General features: G+C 41.6%; 1 protein-coding gene across 1 annotated transcript; it reads left to right on the top strand.

The window, feature by feature from the left end:
• The first annotated feature begins 8,545 nt into the window (after positions 1 to 8,545).
• adra2db (adrenergic, alpha-2D-, receptor b) lies at positions 8,546 to 10,324 on the top strand. The gene has a single exon (XM_028416403.1). The coding sequence runs from the start codon at positions 8,875 to 8,877 to the stop codon at positions 10,147 to 10,149; it is 1,275 nt and encodes a 424-aa protein (XP_028272204.1). The 5' UTR covers positions 8,546 to 8,874; the 3' UTR covers positions 10,150 to 10,324.
• Positions 10,325 to 22,096: the final 11,772 nt, after the last annotated feature.

A 22,096-nucleotide genomic window follows, 5' to 3' on the forward strand; every position in this document is an offset into this window, starting at 1 on the left:
ATAAAGCAAACTAGAATTATAAATCTTGTGTGTGTTTTGTACTGTGGACTCAAGTTATTCCCAGGAATATAAAAACGAGTCTATAAGTTGTGCTTGTTTTTCTTAGAAATGTAAATTTTTATCCTGCAGTCTCATGTAATTGGATGAAACAAGCTATTAACCTCAAATGCCACCGACCATTACACCCTGAGAGGAGTATCAGGCGGGATGAGTCATCACAGTCAGACATACATACACAACCTCCTGACATCCATTCAGAGATGTGAGGACTTTATACGAATGGTTATACAGCTATAGAGGTGTATGTTTACATATATGAGCACTGACGCCGCCTGGACCTTGAAAATCATGCTTTGTTCTAAGAGTCATAATACTGTGAATACAGGGTCAGACTAAACATACCTGATATATACATGGGAAGCTATTATCTGAGTAATAACCAGAACACAACGGGAGTTGATGCCAGATCATTTGTGTCTGTTTGTTACTTTTGAGAACACAAATATTGAAACAATGTTAAACCCAATTCAGCTGGAAAAGGTGGTCCGAGTTCACTTAGATGGAGAGGTCGGGCTCGGAGACATCTGCAATCCCAGACGAACCTCCAAACTCTCAGCTGGCCATACATGGACACAAATTAAACATGAAACACTTTATCAACCACAGTGCATGCAGTTTCCTGTTTGAAAAGGTGAACAAAGCATGTCTGTGCTCATTAGTCGTCAGTTGCATTGGGATCCAGCACGTCTGGAACACGGCCAGCTGGCCTTGGAAATGTTTGTGGAGATCTGTGAATAGATTGGACTGAAAATAGACAAAATGTAAAGGCCTGTCTTTTTAAGGCAGACTGTAAAAATCTAGATTTTACAAACACTGATGTTGATCCTTATTATTAGGAACCTATCCTGAGTACTATGTGGGACTATTTCTTGACAGGGAGTAGTGATATGTGCTCGGCCCTGTCCACGAGGCATTGTGAGAATAAGATGCTGAACAGTTCAGCCAGGCTGCTGTGCATCCCTCTGTTAGTGCCTCCTACTCCTGTCTTTACATTTAAGTGACAGAGGATAGGCTCTGGATCCAAATCTGATGCATTAGCTTCTGATTTACATGATAATCCATCATGAAGAACAAACCTGTTAAACCTCATCTGACTGACTTGAGTCCACTTACTGCAGCTTTTCCAACTTTTCACATTGGACATCAACAAAGCCTCCAGGTCAGCAGAGGTTTACTCTTCATCGGCTCTATGACACAGTTTACATCAGTTTAATCCGAAAAATAACCACATCCGTCACGTCACACTAATAACACCAAAGAAAACGATTGATATTTCTCTGTTTATGTTCTGGTTTGTATCAGTAGAAATCATCATGGGATAAAGAGGCTAACAAGAACACTCACCTGAGCAGGCAGCAAAGCACACTGAGGGCACTTCTTATCTAACACCAGTGTTGCAATAAAAACATGGAGTTTGTTTTGTAAAAAAGAAGTCTTATCTTAAGGTTCCAGGCATTTTAAAGAATAATAGAGTCAGTGACTGAACTGAGTTTCATGCCTTGAGGCTTGAAACTCAGTTCAGAGAAGCATGCACACTTATTTCACAAAAGAATGTAAAAACGATAGGAAGCTGTGAGTGTGACGGTTTGTTTGTAACGCACTGTACAAAAATACATTGTTCAACTGCATGCCTGAGCAGAAAAAAAAGGTACAGCAGCAGAATCACAGGTCAGTGCAGCATAAGGAGAAGTAGCCTCAGCCTCACATTCAGCTGTTATTCCTTCCTGTCCCGGACAGACAGACAGCGGAGAGACTCTCTGTGACACTGACAGGAGTTGGCCAACTCATTTTCTGTGGCAGTAAAGTCAGAGGTCACATCTGCTGTCTTATCTTTTCAGATTTCACAGAGATTGAAGAGTATTTAAATACAGAACAGATGAATAAATGTCATCTCCACATGAAACACCGTTTTAGGCATGCAGGCGACGTCATTAATACCTCAAGACAGACTGCTTGACAAATCTATTTGCATGACTTTTCATAGAGCTATAAATAAAAATGAAATGTTAAGAGTCGCACTCTGCAGAGTGACAGTGCTTTCAAATAGAGAAATGATGCTTTGAGTCGGTTTCCGTGAGGATTAGGTCATTATACCCTATTTATAAATAACACAAAAAGTGGAAGAATACATAAAGAATGTATTGAAAGTGTACACTATTCAAAGTACACTCAAGCAGAGGACTTTCACTACTCTACAGAACCAAAAAGCCCTTTTAATGTTACCCCATTATGAAGTTTAGGATTTTCTCCAACAAGGATAAATGTGTTACACATGCAAAGTCCTTAATTATGTTGAATTATTATTCCTGACAGTGGGCTTGTTTTTGCCAGAGTCACAGTGGTTTTTGGGCACAGATGCCAGCGGATAGTGCAAGAGAGCTTTGGGCATCACTGTATAGCTACAGGTCTGATGCCACAGAGCAGCGTGACAAAGGACTAAGCTGGGCATCCCAAAAAGCCCCAACAGATGGTCGGGGCAGAGAGCACCGTCTCGTGCAAATGTGAGGTGACAACAGGAGAGAGAGAGAGAGAGAGAGGGAGGTGAGAAGTAACAGCCGCTTACAGGACCAACAGGTGTCAACTGTCACCGCGAGAACATGAAAGAGACAGGAAGAGAAAGAGGTCTGACTTAGGTAACACAAGGATGCTGCCTGGAAAGTATCCAACAGCCACCTACTCACTTTTCTGTTTTGTTTCTCACATCCTTGCCATGCTCTTTAAGCTTATTAGGTCATGGCTGCCGCATATCCTGCTTCACATTCCCATCAAATTCACGAGTGTGTCACTCACCTGTTGTCTGTGCGCATGGAGCAGTTTAGAGTCCATAGCAGGGTTTATTTGACTGGCAGAGCGTGCCAGATCCAAAGACAAAGGGAGGCTGAGGGTGGACCAGAGCCCAGTGACTCACTCTGCTATTTATGACTCCAGAGGATGATCCTTCAGTGGACAGTTATACTATATACATATGATCTGCTGGATGCTGTGTTAGGAGACTTAAAGGATGTTTGTGGTGTACGGGCATGTGCCTTTTTTTTCTACCTTAAGCAGCTAAATGCCAGGTGAGCTCCTTATTGAGTGCAGATTCTCAACTCTAGGAAAGACATTCACACAACTAAAACACAAAAATAAAGCACCAGGTATACATGCTTGTATTTGAGAATCATTGTGTGCTAACAGAGCTCAGAGATGTTTTCAGTGCAGCAAATGAAGCAAAGAAATAAATGATATAACCCTTATGAGCTGATACATAGAGATTGCTTGAATACTAAAATAGTTCACCTCTAAGAGCTGGGATGTGCAGACAGCACAGTCAGAAAATGCTGCAGATTAAGACATTAACAGGAGTTTTCTGTACAGTATGTGTCATAATTGTTCATTGTAATATTGTTATGCTGCCCAATGGGTGACTGTTCTCACACAAATCTTTCAGTGGGTCTTTTGCCCTCTCGAGGCCAAATCCTGGTTTCCACATGTGTCTGCAGACAGATGTTTTCATCCTGAATACCACGAGGACCCTTGTGAAAATAAGGAAGCAGTAAATTAGCCTTCAGAGCTGAGATCACCACACATACAGCATGTTCGCAGGCTCTGTATGCATCACAGAAGTAAGCTGCAAGCCTAGTTCGTCCCTCTGTCATCTCCCTCCATGCAGAACACATCAGCTCCGGCTTCTTACTGGTTTTACATCACCCACTGGCTCTTTGTCAGATGTAGAAGTTATGTAAAGATTCTACCTGCCAGGAAGTGGCCTTATTTTAAATCAGTTTCTCCACATGACTTTCTTTTCTTGTTGTTTTTTATCTTTATTTTCTCTTTCTTCACTCTGATTCCAGCATGTCCTCTTCTGTTTCATGTGCAGGTATCATCCGTCCTGTCAGGCTCGACATTTTTCTTTATTCCTGGATTCTAGCTGAATGTTTTTGAGTCATAGCACTGACTTCAGTGCTGGCAGTCATGTTGGTCATTAGGGTTAGCTCAAAGATGTTTTTTATTTGTCTATTTTTGTCGTAAAGAATACGTGTTTTTCAGTCGGAAGCCTGTCGCTGTGGCTCTGTGTGCTCACAATAACAAACTTGTAATTTTCATTCATCCAGCATTCACATTCTCTTATTTAATTTATCTCATTCTCAAAAAGACTCCATGTAAAAATTCAAAGAAATAGATCACATTAGCAGATTATTCACGACCCATCTATAATGGTAATACAACAATAACCAAGTTACAAAGCCTCGTGAGTCATAATGTGAATCACTGCTCCACTTTTTTCTACAAAACACGACCAATACAAGTTTTTTGGAGAAAAACATATTAGAACTTTCAAGCTTTCCAAGAAGCAGAGTAAATTTATCCCTACTGAAGACAAACAGGAGGCTTGAATCGCTTCAGGCTGATAGTTAACCCTTACTCCACACTTCTTCATTTTAAGCTGGGACCACCACACAGTTAACCAAATCACACCAAAAACTCTACATAGATTCTTTTTTTCTTCAGAATGAGATGCAGACTGGAGGGTTTTTGCAGGAAGCCTGTTTTTTTATCGTCTCAGATGTGAATCTTAAAAGCAGCTTCCTCTTCTGAATGTGTACACAACCATCACAGCTCTATCAAGGATGAAGCTCTTTATACCTCACTTTAACTCAGAGAGCAGCTTATGAAAGACACTGATTTGAACACATTCAAAGGTATTTAAATGACCCGGAGACATGATGTCATGCGTGTGTATTTGAATTTTTCTTTTTTGCAGATCCAATTAATCTTATTTTTGATTGCCCTTTTAGCTTCCTGATCTTACATTTTTGCTGAGATGACTTACTATAATGTGTGACCTTCAAGGCTTTATTTATGCGGGCAACACTCTCACATTTCAGCGCAGGTTTTTGTCCAATGCTGTGGAAAAATCTGAGGGGAATCCTGTTTGTTTGGAACACAACAAAGGTCAGCAGTCATGTATTTTGTCCCAAACTGTCAAGCCCTGTGACAGCAATAGCGACACGAGAAGAAGGTGGAAGATGTGTGATCTCTGAAAAAAAAGAACATGTGAATCACAGTGTAGCTGTGACACACGCAGAATCTTTCCCACTCCCTCATACGCGCTCTCCCACAAGTATACACATCAAAAGGGATCCACTAACCACCACATATGTAAATAAAGATGCATAAATGATGCTTATAAGTACAGGGTCAAGGCTGTGAGTTCTGCAGGCTTAATGTCTTGGATAAAATGGTTACTATAACAAATCACCTGCACACACACACACACACACACACACACACACACCACCTCGGGCCATTTATTCCTGGAACGTTACATAACGCAGCAGTGGGTTCTGCCAGCCAAACAGCCTCCTTAGAAGAAAACAGGAAGGTAAGAGGATGGAGGCAGTCAGAAAAACACAGCCATCACACGCCTCTCTATGTGGTGCCCTCACAGGGATCTGGTACACACAGTGACTGAACTGTGGTGAATAATGGAAAGCATCCTAGTATGTCTTTTTCCAAAGACGCATCCTTGACTTCACTGCAAGAATCTTGCCTCAATGCCAAGGTCGATACCTTGGCATTGAGGCAAGATGTCAACAAAATAAAAGAAATTTACGAGGACTCACAGGAAACGGCAGCGCTCAGAGAATCAGCCCCTTTATTTTTATGTGCTTCTGTCCAAAACACGCTGCAACTCCACTGAAAGGCAGATTTCAACTTAACCATTCAACCATCAATCATTAACACCTTGCTGCACTTTGTTCTATTATAAAGATAAGTTTAGCAAGTTCAGCCAGCTCTTATACCTTAGACACACTGAAAAGAAAAAAGACTATTCAAACAGAGGCTTTGTTATCAGAGCCTCAAAACAGGACGGGGAACAGAATCTTTTTCTTTTCAGGTGCCATTTTTAAAATGTACATTACATGAAAATGATTATTGGATAAACAGTTCGATGTTGTAAATTGAAGGCTGCTCTGAAAGGTGCTAATGGTTTAAAATGTGGACTTTTAAACAGTCATGCCATCAACAAGACTCAGACTATTAGAAGAGAAGGTAAACAGGAGAAAAGTTCTTGTAAACACAGTCTTGCAGAAGAGTTTCATAAAGTTTTAGTATGTAACATGGCTGACTAATATTATCATAGTGTGCTGACAAATGTGCTGTGCTCAGTTAGTTGTGTTTCTAATTATACGTCATTGTCATGTGTCAAGATATTTTTATACCCATAAAAGCTAATCAGAAGTGGCAACCTTTCTTCTTTTTCATGGACATACACCACACCAAACCGTAATCACTTTGGAAAGCGAGAAGTGTCTGTGAGCAGCTATGCTGTTTATCTAACTTATTAATAATCACTGCTAAGCTAATGAATAAATTCTGGGGGCGGTAATTATCACTAAATCCACATCACTCATAATGTCACCTGCTGGCAGTGAGACAAGTTGTCAGATCAAGTCGCATATGAAACGATTGATGTGTTAACGAGATTACATTTCTGTGAATGTTTGTGGCGTCAGAGAGCTGTTAATAGTGCACAAATATGACGATGAATGAATCTGGCATCTGCAACACAGAGGGGTCATGTGTAGGAATTTAGGATCAACAAGTGTCACTAATTGGATGGTGAGAGATCTGATTGGTGAAGACGTTCAGCCAGTCAGAGTCAGGCAGGTATGCATATAATTCCCTCATTAAGTGTGACTGCTGCAACACAACAGGAAGCTGGATCCGAAGGGGCAGGATGTGAAGTATTGTTGTAGTGGGCTGGGAGGAACATGTGCAGAATTATTTTTGAATGTTTAGATTTCCTGAGATTACAAAATATATTTCTGTAAAGGTAAAAGTGTCCAGACAGCTCCTGTCTCTGCATGCATTATATTTTGGCCTGTGTGTGCAGCACAATTGTGCTCATTTATTTTTCATAAGTTGGGAGGTGTGTATGCTGAAAACATGTTTGAATGAAAAACTGACTTTCATCTTTTATTTCATTACATAACTGGGAATTTCTATACTTATCACAGGGCAGGATCAATGCTGAGAGACCAAGACAGATGATTTTGTTAATGCTTTGACCAGATTTTGGCAACATCTGTGTGCATATTTTCCCCCGATTATGATTAAATGAATACATCAGCGATAATCACGACCTGAACAGCTGCCGAGAATTTATTTATTTATTTGTTTATTTTTATTTTTAAGCTTTAAAACAATATAATGTTTGTTATTGCTTCTTTAATGTTCAGAAAAGCAACCTGCTCCATTGCAATAATTATAATTGCATGAACTTTCTATAATTCCTCCAGGTCATAAAGGCAGACACAACAAAAAAGCTGTGTTTGTGTTTCAGAGGTCAGTGTGTTTTTCATATTTTCAGGCAGCAGGTAAATCCTTAAGGGCACGTCTACAAACCGCTGATACATGGTGACAGTCACCTCTACGTGATCTTTATGGCCTTTTTATGTCCGTCCTGCAGAATGAACGAGAGAATGAGAACAGAGAGATCTGAATCCTCTTCCACTCCCTCGCTCAGATCCTCTCCTTCTGTGTCTCATCTCGTTGCTGCAGCCACTGAAGTGTTCCTGCTGAGCCTCCAGAAAACTCTCAAAGATGAGCACACACTGTATCCAACATTACCTTTTGGCATTCGTGCAACTTTAGCTGGACTGCAAAACCTATTCTGACAGGCTTCAGTAGGTGCTGTTTGTAGATTTTTTTAAAAACCCTACATGTAGTGCTGTGCTGCCTGCTCTTCACAGTGAATCCCCAGACTGGCCATTTATGTGTGTGTGTGTGTGTGTGTGCATGTTTTACTTCCACTAGTACTGTTGTATCCTGGTAAACATCCCCTGGCTACATGTCTGGTTGCCTCACATAGATGCACACATGTTATATAACTGAACCTTCAGAGCAAATAGTGCAACCTTTATTATAGCAGCAGGTACATACCAGCACCAAACCATTTTACGAGGACTGAATATACACAAGTGCAGGAGCCACGTGTGGACTGTTTAATTTTCATTGACAAAATGTGAGTGCAGATCAGTCAATGACTGTTACATTAAGGCCATTTTACTTTGAACACTGTGCTTTCCTAATTGGCAACCCTGCAGGGCTCATAAAGTTCAGAGAAAGCTCCCGCTGTGCAGTTTTACCTCCATGTCCATCAGTGACTGATGTTGATCCATCAGTAAAAAAAAAACTGGAGTTTACACTGTGGGGGAAAAAAACACAAAACAACTGTAAAAAGCCACTGCGGTACATTTTGTTCTGCAACACAAGACTGTTGGAGTTAAATTTGAAAAAAAAGAAAGCCCAAGGGCTCGCCTGAAGCGAGACACTTTCAATTTCAAAGAAATCAGAAATCTGTCTAAACAAATCTCTCTCTCTCTCTCTCTCTCTCTCTCTCTCTCTCGATATTAGAGATGGGCTGGTCCTCGCAGTGATGTCACCTCACCCCTATGTGAACATGCATTCCTCCCTCCCGCAGTGTGCGCCTCCCGATCTCCTCCAAAGCGAAGCGCAGCTTGCCGAAGCAGCATTACGCATGGCAGGGTGACAGCATTCAAGCGGCTTCATTCATGGATTGTGAGTCTGAACTTTGTTATTCTCACGATGAAGACATGTGGGACGCGCTTTGGGAAACAGAACTGTTTGAAGGACATACGATGAAGAGTTTGTTGTTTCAGTTCAGTTTTGTAGCCTCTGACCAAGAGCGTTACGCGCAGCCTCCATGCGTTAACAACGCAGCGTAGCGCACCCAGCCTGAGCTGTTTGGAGAGGGACAGGGTGCAAAATAACAAAGATGATACGAGGGGACAATTTACAGCCAGTATGGATTCAACCCAGTTAAATGTGTCGGTGGAGAACGTGTCTAATGATGAAAACAGCACCGACGCACCGTTTGCTTTTCCACACACGCAGGTAGCCACTGCACTCATCATCCTGGTGGTTACTGTCATCATTTCAGTCACCATCGTCGGCAATGTTTTAGTGATTGTAGCGGTGCTCACTAGCAGGGCTCTCCGAGCCCCCCAGAACCTTTTCCTTGTCTCTTTGGCTTCAGCTGACATCCTGGTGGCCACTCTAGTCATCCCATTCTCCCTCGTCAATGAGGTAATGGGCTACTGGTACTTTGGAAGTACTTGGTGCGCTTTCTATTTAGCTCTGGACGTCTTGTTCTGCACCTCATCCATCGTGCACCTGTGCGCCATCAGCCTGGACCGCTATTGGTCAGTGACAAAGGCAGTTAGCTACAACCTGAAGCGGACACCTAAACGCATCAAATCCATGATCGCTGTGGTGTGGATAATATCTGCTATCATCTCCTTCCCTCCTCTTCTCATGACCAAGCATGATGAGCGGGAGTGTCTGCTGAACGATGAGACCTGGTACATCCTCTCATCCTGCCTGGTCTCCTTTTTCGCCCCAGGTCTCATCATGATTCTAGTGTACTGTAAGATCTACAAAGTGGCCAAGCAGCGTTCCTCCACTGTGTTCGTGGCCAAAAATGGCCTGGAGAGACAGCCCTCGCAGTCAGAGACCTGTTTTGTTCGGAACGACCGGTTCCAGATGGAGAGTCCCAGCAGCCAAAGTTCCGGCAGCCACCCGCAGAGACAAGGGGAGCTGGATGACATCGACCTGGAGGAGAGCTGCTGTCCCTCGGATACTAAACCCCGCCATCATCGCTTCGCCAAACGAAGGAAAGTGGAGGGATCGGACTGCTGTCCTCCACAGAACTGTCGCCTCTCCTGGGCTTCAGCCCGCGCGTTACAGCTCTACCCGGAGCAGAAGAACCCTGCGGCAGGGCGACAACAGCTGGCCGCGGCCAACAAGACCAAAGTAGCCCAGATGAGGGAGAAGCATTTCACCTTTGTACTGGCGGTAGTGATGGGGGTGTTTGTGCTCTGCTGGTTCCCCTTTTTCTTTACTTACACCCTGCATGCAATCTGCAGAGACAGCTGCTACATCCCCGGAGCGCTCTTCAACCTCTTCTTTTGGATTGGCTACTGTAACAGTTCTGTGAACCCTATAATCTACACTATCTTCAACAGGGATTTTAGAAAGGCCTTTAAGAAAATCATATGCAGAACTTCAAAACGCACATAAAGGCTCCCATCCATCTGGCTCTCTCACTCAACAGTAGCCTATGAGAAGGAACTGTAAAATTAAAATTGTTCTTGGCTGACTGTTCCCATTCCCATTCATTTTGCTGTAAATATTATAATATTGACAAATAATCCAGTGTTGTGTACACATTTAAATGTCCAAATTAAATAAGGTGGCGTATAAAAAACAAGAATATTTTAGTCCATAAATTGCTAAACATGTGCCCTGACATTTTTTTTTATCTTAGGTCTGTTTATGCCCCCTGATAGGTGAGAGGTTTGGGGTGTCTTTCTGTGAAATCTGTGTACTGGATCCATCCTGCAGCAAACAGGAGGAAACAGACACTTCTGAGTAAAAGTGAGCTGGATTCCAGCACTGGCAGCTGCTTCACAGTGTGTGTATTTTATGTTGAGGAGGGGAAAAAAAGATAATTAATCTCCATTATCGTTAAAATAAATGGAGATTGCCTGTGAGCGTGAGGTATAACACCAGAATGTTGCACTCCTGAAATGTTTGCCATTCGTGCAGGTAATTCATACATCTGCTGTCCGTGCTTGCTGCAGTTTAAAAAGGCTCTCAGCTATTTCTTATCAGCAAACCCTCAAACTTATGTAAGAGTGTAATCTCACACCCCCACCACACCATCACACCACCTCACAACAAAACAACGGCCAAGCTTAGGCCTGCATGAGCGCAAGATGTACAGGAGAAACTTTAATTCAATACCTCGCAGTAAAGCATCATTTTGCCAGCATAAATGAGGAGTATGAGGACAAATCCCACCTGGTGAAAAAAAATCCCTTCTTTTTAGTGGTGCAAAATTTTATTTTATCCTTTGTTCAATTGAGACATTTCTATGACACGAGAGTCGAGCAGACTTGACACCCTGAGCAGATTAAAGAAAGGATATACTGTCAACATGCAAACACTGGTTTCCTCCTCCTTCCTACCAACTCTATCATTTTTTCAGGCAGAGCATCAAGCAGCATCAAATCATTTTTGGTTCAAAAAGACAGCTCTTAATATCTATGAGTCAAGCCTTGGAATCCTGCTCTTCACAAAGCTGCATTATCATCCTATAAATTATGACTTCAAGTGAAAACCTGCAGAAATCATACACAAAAGAGGCAAATCTGTGGCTTATATGGTGAAAAAATATGAAGTCATTAATGACCAAACCAAGTTACATGCATGAAAAAAGGAAAAAAGTTTGGGGTTATATTTGAACTTGACTGCACAGTTTTCCATGCAGGCTGTGTGGTCAGTTCATGATTCATGTGGGATATGTGAAACCTTAAATATATTATAAAGCTGGCATGAGAACGAAGGGCTTGTGCTTCTCTGGGAAAACTCGGGGTTAGTAAAAAAACAAAAAAACGAAGGCTGACCAACTGTATATCTTAGCCTATTGTCTGCAGGGGGGGTGCCGAGGATAAATACACTATTTATAGTCTCGTAGGAATGTCTTCAAAGCACTCCTACAGCTCGCTGGTGCCTTGCCAAAAATAATCATCCTGTCTGAGTGGTGTCATGCTCAAAAAGAAAGTTTTAAAGGAAGGTTTTTTTTTTGGTGTGTGAAGTACGCTCACATTCATGAGGGTGTTGTTAAAATATCATCATCATTATGAATATTTCTTTTACTTTTGACAGGCAGCAGCTTTTTATTTATGAACAGAAGTTGGGCTCCAGTCAGGCAGGAATCTTTATCCCAAAGGGGACTCACAAAGCCTCGCAACAAATAAAGAACCCAGACAAGGTGGTCAAATTAGATTTGTGTTTTCATCATCTTCACTAGGAAGGATTAATTGATCACATATTGTACATATGTTACATGTAACCAAATTTCTCTGGAGGACAGTCATCAATTACATGAGCTGGAAATATTTACATGTCATTTTCTTTCTGATGCTATGCTGATTAGAATCTGACAAGACCTGCAACTCCCTTGTTGATTCACACTTCCAAATTCAATTGTCTTCGTAATCAGCGCAGCAGGAATGGAGCAGTGTTTCTAATTAGATGTTTTCTCTTACTTTTATGTGAATGTTCCGCAGACATGTCTCCTCAAGCACAAACATAGCTCCGTTACGTATTTTGATCCAGAGCACTGTTGTACAGCCCACAGCCATCATTTTTTTGTTTTTTGGGTTTACAGCAAGTAAAGTATCCCACAAGACAAAACACACTCTTTCATTATGCGTCAGATAAACACTCTGATAATTGCGTTTTCATTCAAGACAAAACTGGTGTTGTTTGTGCTTTGCTGATTTGCAGGCATGCAGTCTGCTTGTTCGTCTCTTTCATTTATCCCAGACTGGACACAAGGTTGGAAAGTTCAGGAAAAGAAGCGGAGCTGAACTGACCTCTAACCTCCCAAACTCTCTTCTAACGAGGCTTAATGAGAGCAACAGGACAAGTGGACAGAGCCAATAATTTCCTGGTGGGGGATGCTGACGAAGAAGCGCCTTTATTGGGGCCTCTTAATAAGGGAAGAGGAGTGGAGAGGGGACAAGTGGTGTGGGTAAGGCTATCTGTGAGCCCGGTAGTCGAAGGAGAGATGGTTACAAATGTTTCCAAAGGGTTGCAGTGCAGACAAAAGTGATGAAGAGAGATGTTGCTTCTTGTCCTTGGGTACATTACCTTGTTTGTCACACAATGCAGCATCTGGAGGTAATTGCTTTTTTTCAATTGTCTCTAACAAGATAAGGTGTGTGTGTGCGTGTCTGGAGAAGAAGATCCAGTCCGTCATTAGTGTAAATCAGCTCAACGTCAGAGCCAGGATGGGTGCTCACTGTCCCCCAGGCTTTTCTAATATATTTTTTCCCACCATTTAACAGCAGATAAATGACTCAAGGTGACAAACTGCATCAGACAGTGTTAATTTGCAGATGACATTCAGGGTGCTGGCCCCTTGTTTCTCTGCATGCAAACAAATGCAGATTCTTTATAAAGCATCATTTCTTCCACTTTCATTGTACATAATATAAAAAAGAAAGGAAATTAGTTCAGCATGTAATTAGTTTTATTGGAAACTTGTTTATTGCTTAGGTTGATTTTTAACATTGTGTCTGTTAGACTTTAAAATAAATGAATCGCCTTTATCTGTTCCTGAAAAGAAGGAAAGAACTTTCAGGTGTGATTAATGACTCACACTGTGTTGGAAAACTTTTACCCTTTAAACACCTTTAAAGTCAGACTATATAGGATCTGAAATGATCTAATCTCATGTTCCGCTTGTGTCTTTTATAAACATTATTAGTACCTCAAGGACCAAATAAAAGCACACAGTTTTTACCTATTCATTACTTCCTGTCAATGCTGTTTTTACACAAGTTATCCTTGGTGTCAACGTGAACCTTAATATGATTTAAATGGATGAGTCATAAATTCCTCTGTTTTTATTCACCATATGTTTATTCATTGCTGTTATAAAGCTGTGCATTTTGGAAATCGACTCAATTAAAACCAGCTTCAAGTGGCCACATGAGGAACTGCAGTTTTCCCCTCTATAATCCCCCTTTATTTATCACCCTTGTTGCTTCTTGAACAACAAGGAGGGTGTGCTACATAGAGCTACAAACCAGTCACTCTGTATACAAATAATCCACCGCATAACAATATGAAATGTGTTACAAGAACAAACAGGAAAAGGATGAGACATGCAGTGATGCTCCTCTAGAGTCCCAAACTACCAGACTTCATTACATGAATGGGAGCTGACGTGATGTATCAACAAAAACCTGGCGTAGACTCAGACTCCATGCATGGTGTGACTGAAGCTGAAACAGCTTCTGTCACAGAGCTCTGCAGGAGGGCGCCTGAGCCTTCCACAGCAAGGACTCCTGAGTCCTCTGCTGGTTGATGAAGCTGAGACGGTGGTGGGTGATGATTAGGAAAATCTCCATCGTAATGAGATGCAACAGAGGACATAAACACATGCAGCGGCTGGACCAGAATAAATCAGAGCTGGAAATGAGCAACTATCCAAATGTTTTCAAAGAGTCAGTATTCCTGACTCCTCACAGAGCAGAACATTTAATGATTGTTTGCTTCTCTGGCTTGCTGAATGCCTCTTAAACAATGGAAAACAGACGGTAAAGTACTGTAAGTCCTGTGTTGCTGCTGTCCTCACACATTAGTGTGATGCTGTATAAATATTTAGAGGGAAGTGCACACACTTATGTGAGGGCAAAGCATCTTTTATTTCTATACAAAGGCAATATTTGAACTCAAACATTGTGCAGCTGATTCATTTTCTGGGGAAACCCTGCGTACCGATCTCACAGTCTCGTCTGGAAGACGCTGTTTTCTGACACACTCTAGTGCTTCCCTGTGCTCAGAAAGACCACATGGCGACAATACGACCAGCTGGTCCAACTCCCCCTGCCTCATTCTCACCCATTTCTCTCATCACCTGTAAACACACACACACATCTAGCTCTCTGCCATGTGTTTACCCATTTCATGCATTGTTGAAAGGACACCTATGACCTGCTATACATGAACTCACAAATCTAAAAACAGGAAATGGACTGGTCATGCCATTAAGCAAAGGTATGTCACTGCTGCTCAGGGGGTGCACAAAAATAACATTATGGAATCCTCCAAATGACACTCAACCCACTAGTACAATTTGGTCTAATTCAGCTGAAAACACACTAAACCATCTTGTGTTTCAACCCTTTAAAGGACAATTACATTTGTAATTATTCCTCTGGTTGATCCAAACTCTTACATTAACACAAGCAAATCCACCAGAGCACCTGCAGCAGAAACCTACGATCTAATGTTTGCAAAGGAGAGAGAGGGAATATTACAAAATAATGATGATAATGTAGTGAGTTTCAAACTGCGTGTAATTGTCTCAGGCAGGAGAGATCAGCTCTATTGTTCTCTCTACAATTAACACCAACCGCTCAGTGTGTACTCTATTCTGCCCCAGTTTCAATGAGTGGGTGGGTGTAAATGTTGTGGGTATGAATAAAGGGTCCCCCCTTTGCCTTGGGCGTCCAAGTAAGTGAGAGCAACCATTGGTGGGATGCAGGCTGAGAATGTAACACTCCACAGCAGGAGGTGTTTTAATCACACAGTTGTCATCATCATGATTATACAGTCCAAGAATCCACGCTGAATAGGACCAGAGCTGGTATTTCAACGCTTCATTGTCTGTCTTGTACTGATGATGCCACTCTTACTGTAAAGGATTTATAAGATCCTAATGCAGGTATTGCAGTTTATTGCAGTTTATTGCAGTGAGGCCAAAGTAGAAGAGAAAACTCAAAGGGAGAAAAAATGCTACCCTACCCTACAAGTCCAGACGCCTTGCTTTAATCATCTCTGCTATCATTGTGGTTTAATATGGGCATATTTTTGGACTTAAGGTTAAACCCATCAGCTAAAACTCTGGACTAAAAAGACAAATAAGTAAACATAAAGATGTTGAATCAGGAACAGATGAACACAGTTCTTCTTAAAAACCACACAAATTCCTCTAAGGTCTCCAGAAGCTCTTCCTGAAATGTCTCTGCAACAAAGAATGAAAGCTGAAAACACAGTGAGGCGGTAATTTACGGCTGATATAACCGATAGAATACTAAGCACAATAGTTTCCTAGAAATAGGCAATATGGCCAATTCCTTATCAGACAGCTTGAGGACTAAAAATAACTTCAAAGACCAAAACTATAATTTGTTTTAACATTATTGCTGCTGTACACTTAGACATCTTCACTTTAAGATCGACTGACTACTGTAGTCAGCCTCAAGTGGCTGTTTGAGGAACTGCGGTTTTTGGCACTTCCACACTGGCTTCATTTTTTAAACAGAGACAGTGCTTCCTGTTGGTAAGAAAGGGTTAAAACAGGGGTAATCAGTTGGTTGCAATCTCCAAGCTCCCCACTACATGCCACTAAAACCAACACAACACTGACCCTTTCAGAGTAAAATGGGTGATGGAGCTGTTTGAATCAACATGACTGATAAGTTGTGACACAAGCGTTGATCCTAATGTAAAACTTTGCTTTAGTTGTGACATTTTATGGAACAGATATTAAATCATTTCCAACAGGTGTGTGTGCGTGGGACGGGTGTGTTGCAGTCAGCCTTGCTAATCCTACAAGAGATGGGTTGTTTTGAAAGAAAGAGTAAGAAGAGAGTAACATGCTTTCACCCCTGGCTCTGAAAGGAGGATCAACTTCACATTACTACACATGTCAGAGCAGATTAGTATCATTAATTAGTTTTTGTTTTTTTCTCTGGAGAGACAAAATGAAGGACTACAGCTTTAATGTGAAAAGGCCCCCACAAGGGGTGAGTTAACATGTGAATCTACAGTTTCTGCATTCTAATATCTTTCAGCTTATTGTTTTGGTTTTACAGGTCTGACATGGTGTATTTGGGAAATTCTTCGACAAATCTGCCAGATGAAAGCAGATGTTATGCTCTGTTTGAGTTTCATTAAAACAAGGACCCAAATGCAGACTAACGAAAAAACAACCAAAGTCCAAACAAAAGGTGAACTGTATCAACACAGAACCAGATCAAACCCACAACTCAAAAAAGCTGAACAAACAAAAACCACAAGAGAAATAAAACTAACAAAGAGCCAAATTAAAGCTAAAGAAACATAAACACACGAACACACCTAACAATGATGGAGGCATGGGCTGGGATAAACAGACGATCACATAAAGGGGAGCACAAGACTTAAATACAAAGAGGGTAACAAAACACCTGTGAGAAACATCAGGGAGAGGCAATCAACAAGAGACAACAACACACATACACAAGGAAGCCAGACCTTCAAAGTAAAACAGGAAACAACCAAAACAGGGCAAATCCAACCCGGAAAAATGCAAACACACTAAAATAACCAGGAAATCCAAGTGAAAACAAAATCAGCTGAACAAAAACATAAGCCCTAGAAGAGTGCACCACCTAGAAGGTGAGTAAATGTTCGACTTCCTACATCAGTTAATTGGGATTAATCACTCCAAATGAATGATAACATTGTCAATATTGTCTTGCTTATTGCACCCCAAGGGGACAAAAGATCAATTACTGCAAGTTTCAACCATAGACTGTAAAAAAGGATGGATGACCCTCCTGTGACACCACCCAAAGGTTTCATTGAAACTCAGTGTCTCTGGCTCCATTTTACTGCAGGTTTATTTGAATGTGAGAAAAGCTGTGGAGCCCCGGTGGAGGTACCAAAGAAGACACGAATGCTTCACCTAAATAGAAGACTGTGAGTGATAAAGACTCAGCTGCTGGGACAGGAAGTGAAGATGTGGGAAGGGTGGAGGAGGGCTGTCCTGGCTCTGACCTCGGTCTCTGTTAGCTGCATGCCGCCCTAATGAGGCCTGACACAGTACACAATCACCCAGCAGAGATTTGGTTGCCATGTATCTGCTGCATGCACTCATTTATCATCATGTGTAAGGACAGAGGTTATCAGCTATTTTAACCAAGCTAATACAAGATGGTGGAGGAAACATTCACCCACTGGCTCCCTGCAGGGCAAGAGGTCAACGGCACACAGCCGTCATCCTAATGTTCTCACAGGCCAACAACCTGTCCACAAGCAGCTGAGCTCAGGGAGGAAAGTCGTTCTGTTTTCCACCCTCACCAGCCTTTTATCTCATTTCCTGACTCTATTTTAGCTAAAAGGCCTTGCGGTCAGTGCTCCCAAGCAACCGAAGGAACTGGAGCTTCAAACTGCAGCTACACACAGACAGTGTGAGGACAACAGGAAGTAATAAGTCAAAGCGAGGAGCTGATTGAAGGCGACTGCAGAAAAGAGAACAGCTGTGCGAGACATGCCCTCATACGTAATGGAGATTGTGACAATTCCACTGTGGCATCAAACTGAAGGCAGAGGAAAACTGCAGGAGTACAGCGACATCAGCTGATGGCACCCAAAGGAAACAGGCTAAAGACCCGCAGAGGAAGCAACAACAACAAACAAGCTTTATTTTCATGACATGTTACCCTTTTTTCTGTATCTGTTGGCCACCATCTCTCTTTGCTTATCGCACTGTTCATTCCAAGACTGTTAGTGAATTGGCAGGGTCACAGTTTGGATGTGTGTGAAGGGAGGAACACACATTTGATCCTCTCTGTGATGTGTCTTTCATGTTATATAACATGTCATTTTATTTCTTAACAATGGAAAATATTTCACATAACAGCACCGACATTCAGAATGTCGGTGCTGTTATGTGAAATATTTTCGGCTTTCATCCGGCTTTCATCGTCGAAGGTGAAACTTCAAGATGAATCAAAATATTTTTGTCAAAAGATCCATACTGTATTAAATAACAAGCCTTTAATAGAATTTTAACTCTGACCCAGACTTCACATTTATCAGGCTGCAGATTATAAGATTTGCACTTGGCAAGCTTTCTGAGAGGAAATTCATCTACAGAAAATAGCCACCGCCTCAGTTCAAGAGGTAAACTTTTTTTTTTTTATTTATGTTTATAGGTATTTCAGGGTTATGCAGTGAATTCCCACATGAACCGCAGCTCATTAAATACTTTTGGGAAATGTGTAAGTGAGAAAAGAGATTTTTTAGGGCTTCACCTGTGATGGACGGCAGAGAAGTGGAGGAAGTGTCACGTAGTGTTCAGACTATCTGTGTTTGGATGATGCTTTGACTGCACATCAGTCTCTATGATTCACTGGGAATGCGAATAGCGTTGAGGAAGAAACTGTTGAAGGATGGCTTCTTTTTTATCAGCCTTCTGCAAATAGAAAAACAATAATAGTTCACTTTTTTGACTGTATTGTAATCATGGCATTATAATGTGCTTTAGCCCCATGGCCAGATTACATTAGGCCAGCAGCCAGGTTTGCTGTTCTGGCCACCAGCAACAAGCTTCTCTATCATTTTATTGGAGATTCTGCTTGCACTTGCACAAGTGCAGTTTCTATGTTGATTCAACATGTTTGTCTTCTAGTCAGATCAAACCAGGCTGTCAACAATAATTTATATATACGCAACAAACATGTTGACCATTAGATACAGTGAGTTATGAGACACTGACCTCTGCATTAAAATATATAAAGAAGGCCACATGTTCGCTCTAAATGGGGCAGGCCTGCAGTGAACGTCAGAGGATTCAGACCCTAAATAGGACTCTGAACTGAGACCTCACCATCAGTTGATATTATCAGAAACGGCTATGCTTCACCTGTCCACTAGATGTCATCATCAAGTTGATCACCTGTCTTACTCTGTTAGTATAAGTACATTAGAATATCATTTATCCTTACCTTTGTTCGTCAGAATTTGTAATCCTTACACAGACATATCGGCAGAATTCAGAATGATTTATTTTCCACCTGCACTATTACCGACTGAAAATTACTCGTTTACTTTATCCTTATATAGTCAGCAGTGACAGCCGGTGTGTTATAGATGATCAGCCAGTGCAGCCTCTGTAAGTAAAGTCCCTTTTAACCACCCAGGTCATGTCTGAGGAGTCTACTTCTGGGTCCTGACCTGACCTCTCACAAATGAATAGTTCTGCAGGGGTGACAGGTTTTAGTGAACTCTAAAGATTTTTATCTCACCACTCAATGTTTCTTGTGCACAAGCATGCTCAATATAACACCGCAGGGTTGCATGCTACACAGAATATTTTAGCTCAGAGGTCAGGGCATCTTTCTCCGATTTTTTTAATGTGAAATTGATCTCATCCATGTGGTCAATTGTGTGCCTACTAAATGATCGTACACAACACACAATAGTAGCTCACAGGAGTTTAAACTGTTCATCACTATATGGCTAATTATAGTATAGATTATTATAGATGCTGGACATTAGTAATTACAGTTGAGGGTTCAAAGGTTATTTGTGATGGTGCCAAGGACACAATTAGGCTCGGGAATGTTATAGATTATTGGCTAGAGAGTGAGTGGGAGTCCTCTGGACAAATACGCACTTCTATATAATTAATAAAAACAAAGGAGAAGGTAGCAGGAAGGAGTTGTTCATCTTTATGCGTGCGCGTGTCATGTGCTTACATAAGATGGTGAAAAAGATCAAGTTTGAGCACGGCCCCATGACTCACACATGTGAAGAAGTTGTGAATGCATGTCCTTGCATCCATATTTGTACATGTATGCGTTACCGCTGAGATGTATATGGCTGAGTGGATCAACTTCCCTCTATGGAAAGATAAGCAGATGTTTTCAGTTAATTGAGACAAACTACTTGGAACCTTGGAGCCTTCACGACTTCGAGAAAATGATATGTCATGACTGTAGTCAGATCACAGAGCGGATAAAAAGGCAGACATGACAGCTCTGAAAGCAATTATTTTAAAAGCTCCACATTTAGCGGCAGGAAAAGGATTCAGCGCGCTCATTTCTTTTGAGCATCATCACCTCAGCTTGTTCCTGTATGGGGAAGACATGGGTCACATTAACCTTGTTGTGTTGTTGTAAAGTCAGTGTAGGTGCTACTGCTGGCTAGTTGCTAAATGAGTGGGCAGCATATCTGCTGCTGCTGGGAGACAAGCTCCACGAAGGAGGGGGGACAGGTGCATGGAGGGGACAGCCGACGCTCCGATTAGCAGGCGGTGGAGTTTATCCTGGATCGCAGAGAGGATGGTGAAAAGAGAAGAGAGGTAAAGAGAGAACGAGTGCCAGCACAGTCAGACACTTACACATGGGTTCAAGGATAAGTGATGAATTGATGCCTTATAATGAAATGATGGATGTGAGAGCGGAAAAGCATACATTTAAAAATATGCTGCTATCTTATGTTTATAAATGATCCCAGAGGGGGGGAAACCTGCTGACTGTGATGGTTCTTTTCCTTCAGGTCTTTGCTTTCTGCCAAACTCAGACCCTGTGACTGCAATTTAAAACATCTGTGGAGGTCTTGAAGATTCCTGGACTTTGTTGATGCTCCCCAACTTAACTATGCCATGGTGGCGTCTTACATCAAATTTCAGCATTTCCATGGCAATGAAAGAAGATGCCACATCAGCTCAACTCACCAACAACACACTTGACCTGCAGAGACAAGTCTCTATGTTGTGTTTTGTTTACAGCACATGTTGAATACTAAAAACAAGGAAGGAAGAAATTCTGTCAATGCAGACAGTTTATCTACCTAGTGTGTCCACAGTCAAACACTCAGAATTTCATCATTGTACTTGTGGCCCAAGTGGCAGAACTAAAGAAGCCACTTGGGGGAGTGGCGAAACGTCTTCAAAAAACAATCCTTGAGTCCAGTTGCCTCGATTTAAACTCTTGGAAAAGACTATGACCTTGATGAATGAGAGCATCCACAGATATACTTGTGCCGTATTTGTGTTGAGTCAGTACTTATTTTTTAATCTAATTTCCACATTTCCACAAAAGGTTCCTCCTGCTGTTTTCGCACAACTCCGCCACAACACCCACGTGCTTCTCCATCCTGTTTTGTCAGAAGCTTACCACTGGTGTCAGTGGTATCACACTGAGTTTAGGAATGCGACCTTTAGTTAATTTGACCTCATCCATTTTAATTTTGTAGAGCAAGCTGAATAATATGTGTATCCAGGTGTATGGTGTGTTTCGCACACATCATTTTAAAATTCTGACCTTTAATTTAGTACCAGTGCTGGGAAGGAAACTTCTTGTTCTTAAACATTTTCTCCACCTCAAAAGAAACACTTATGCTTCATGTGGAGTTTTCTAAATCAGTTAATACCAATCGTGTTTGAATATGGACAGTGTATGTTCTGTATTTATTAGGAGATTGCTTTGTGTTTACACTTGACATTCTCTTCGGCTTTGCTGTGTGGATTTTCTTTTACATATGACCCACTGGTGGAGGGGAGGATTGGTGTCACAATGCCTTATTACAGTGATGGGTCTCGGTGCTGTATGAATTATGCAATACTCAGATGGCTTAGAGTACAATAGCTGACAGTGACAGTGCCATAGACATT

Source organism: Parambassis ranga, chromosome 10, assembly GCF_900634625.1.
Source record: "Parambassis ranga chromosome 10, fParRan2.1, whole genome shotgun sequence".
NCBI classification, from domain to species: Eukaryota; Metazoa; Chordata; class Actinopteri; family Ambassidae; genus Parambassis; species Parambassis ranga.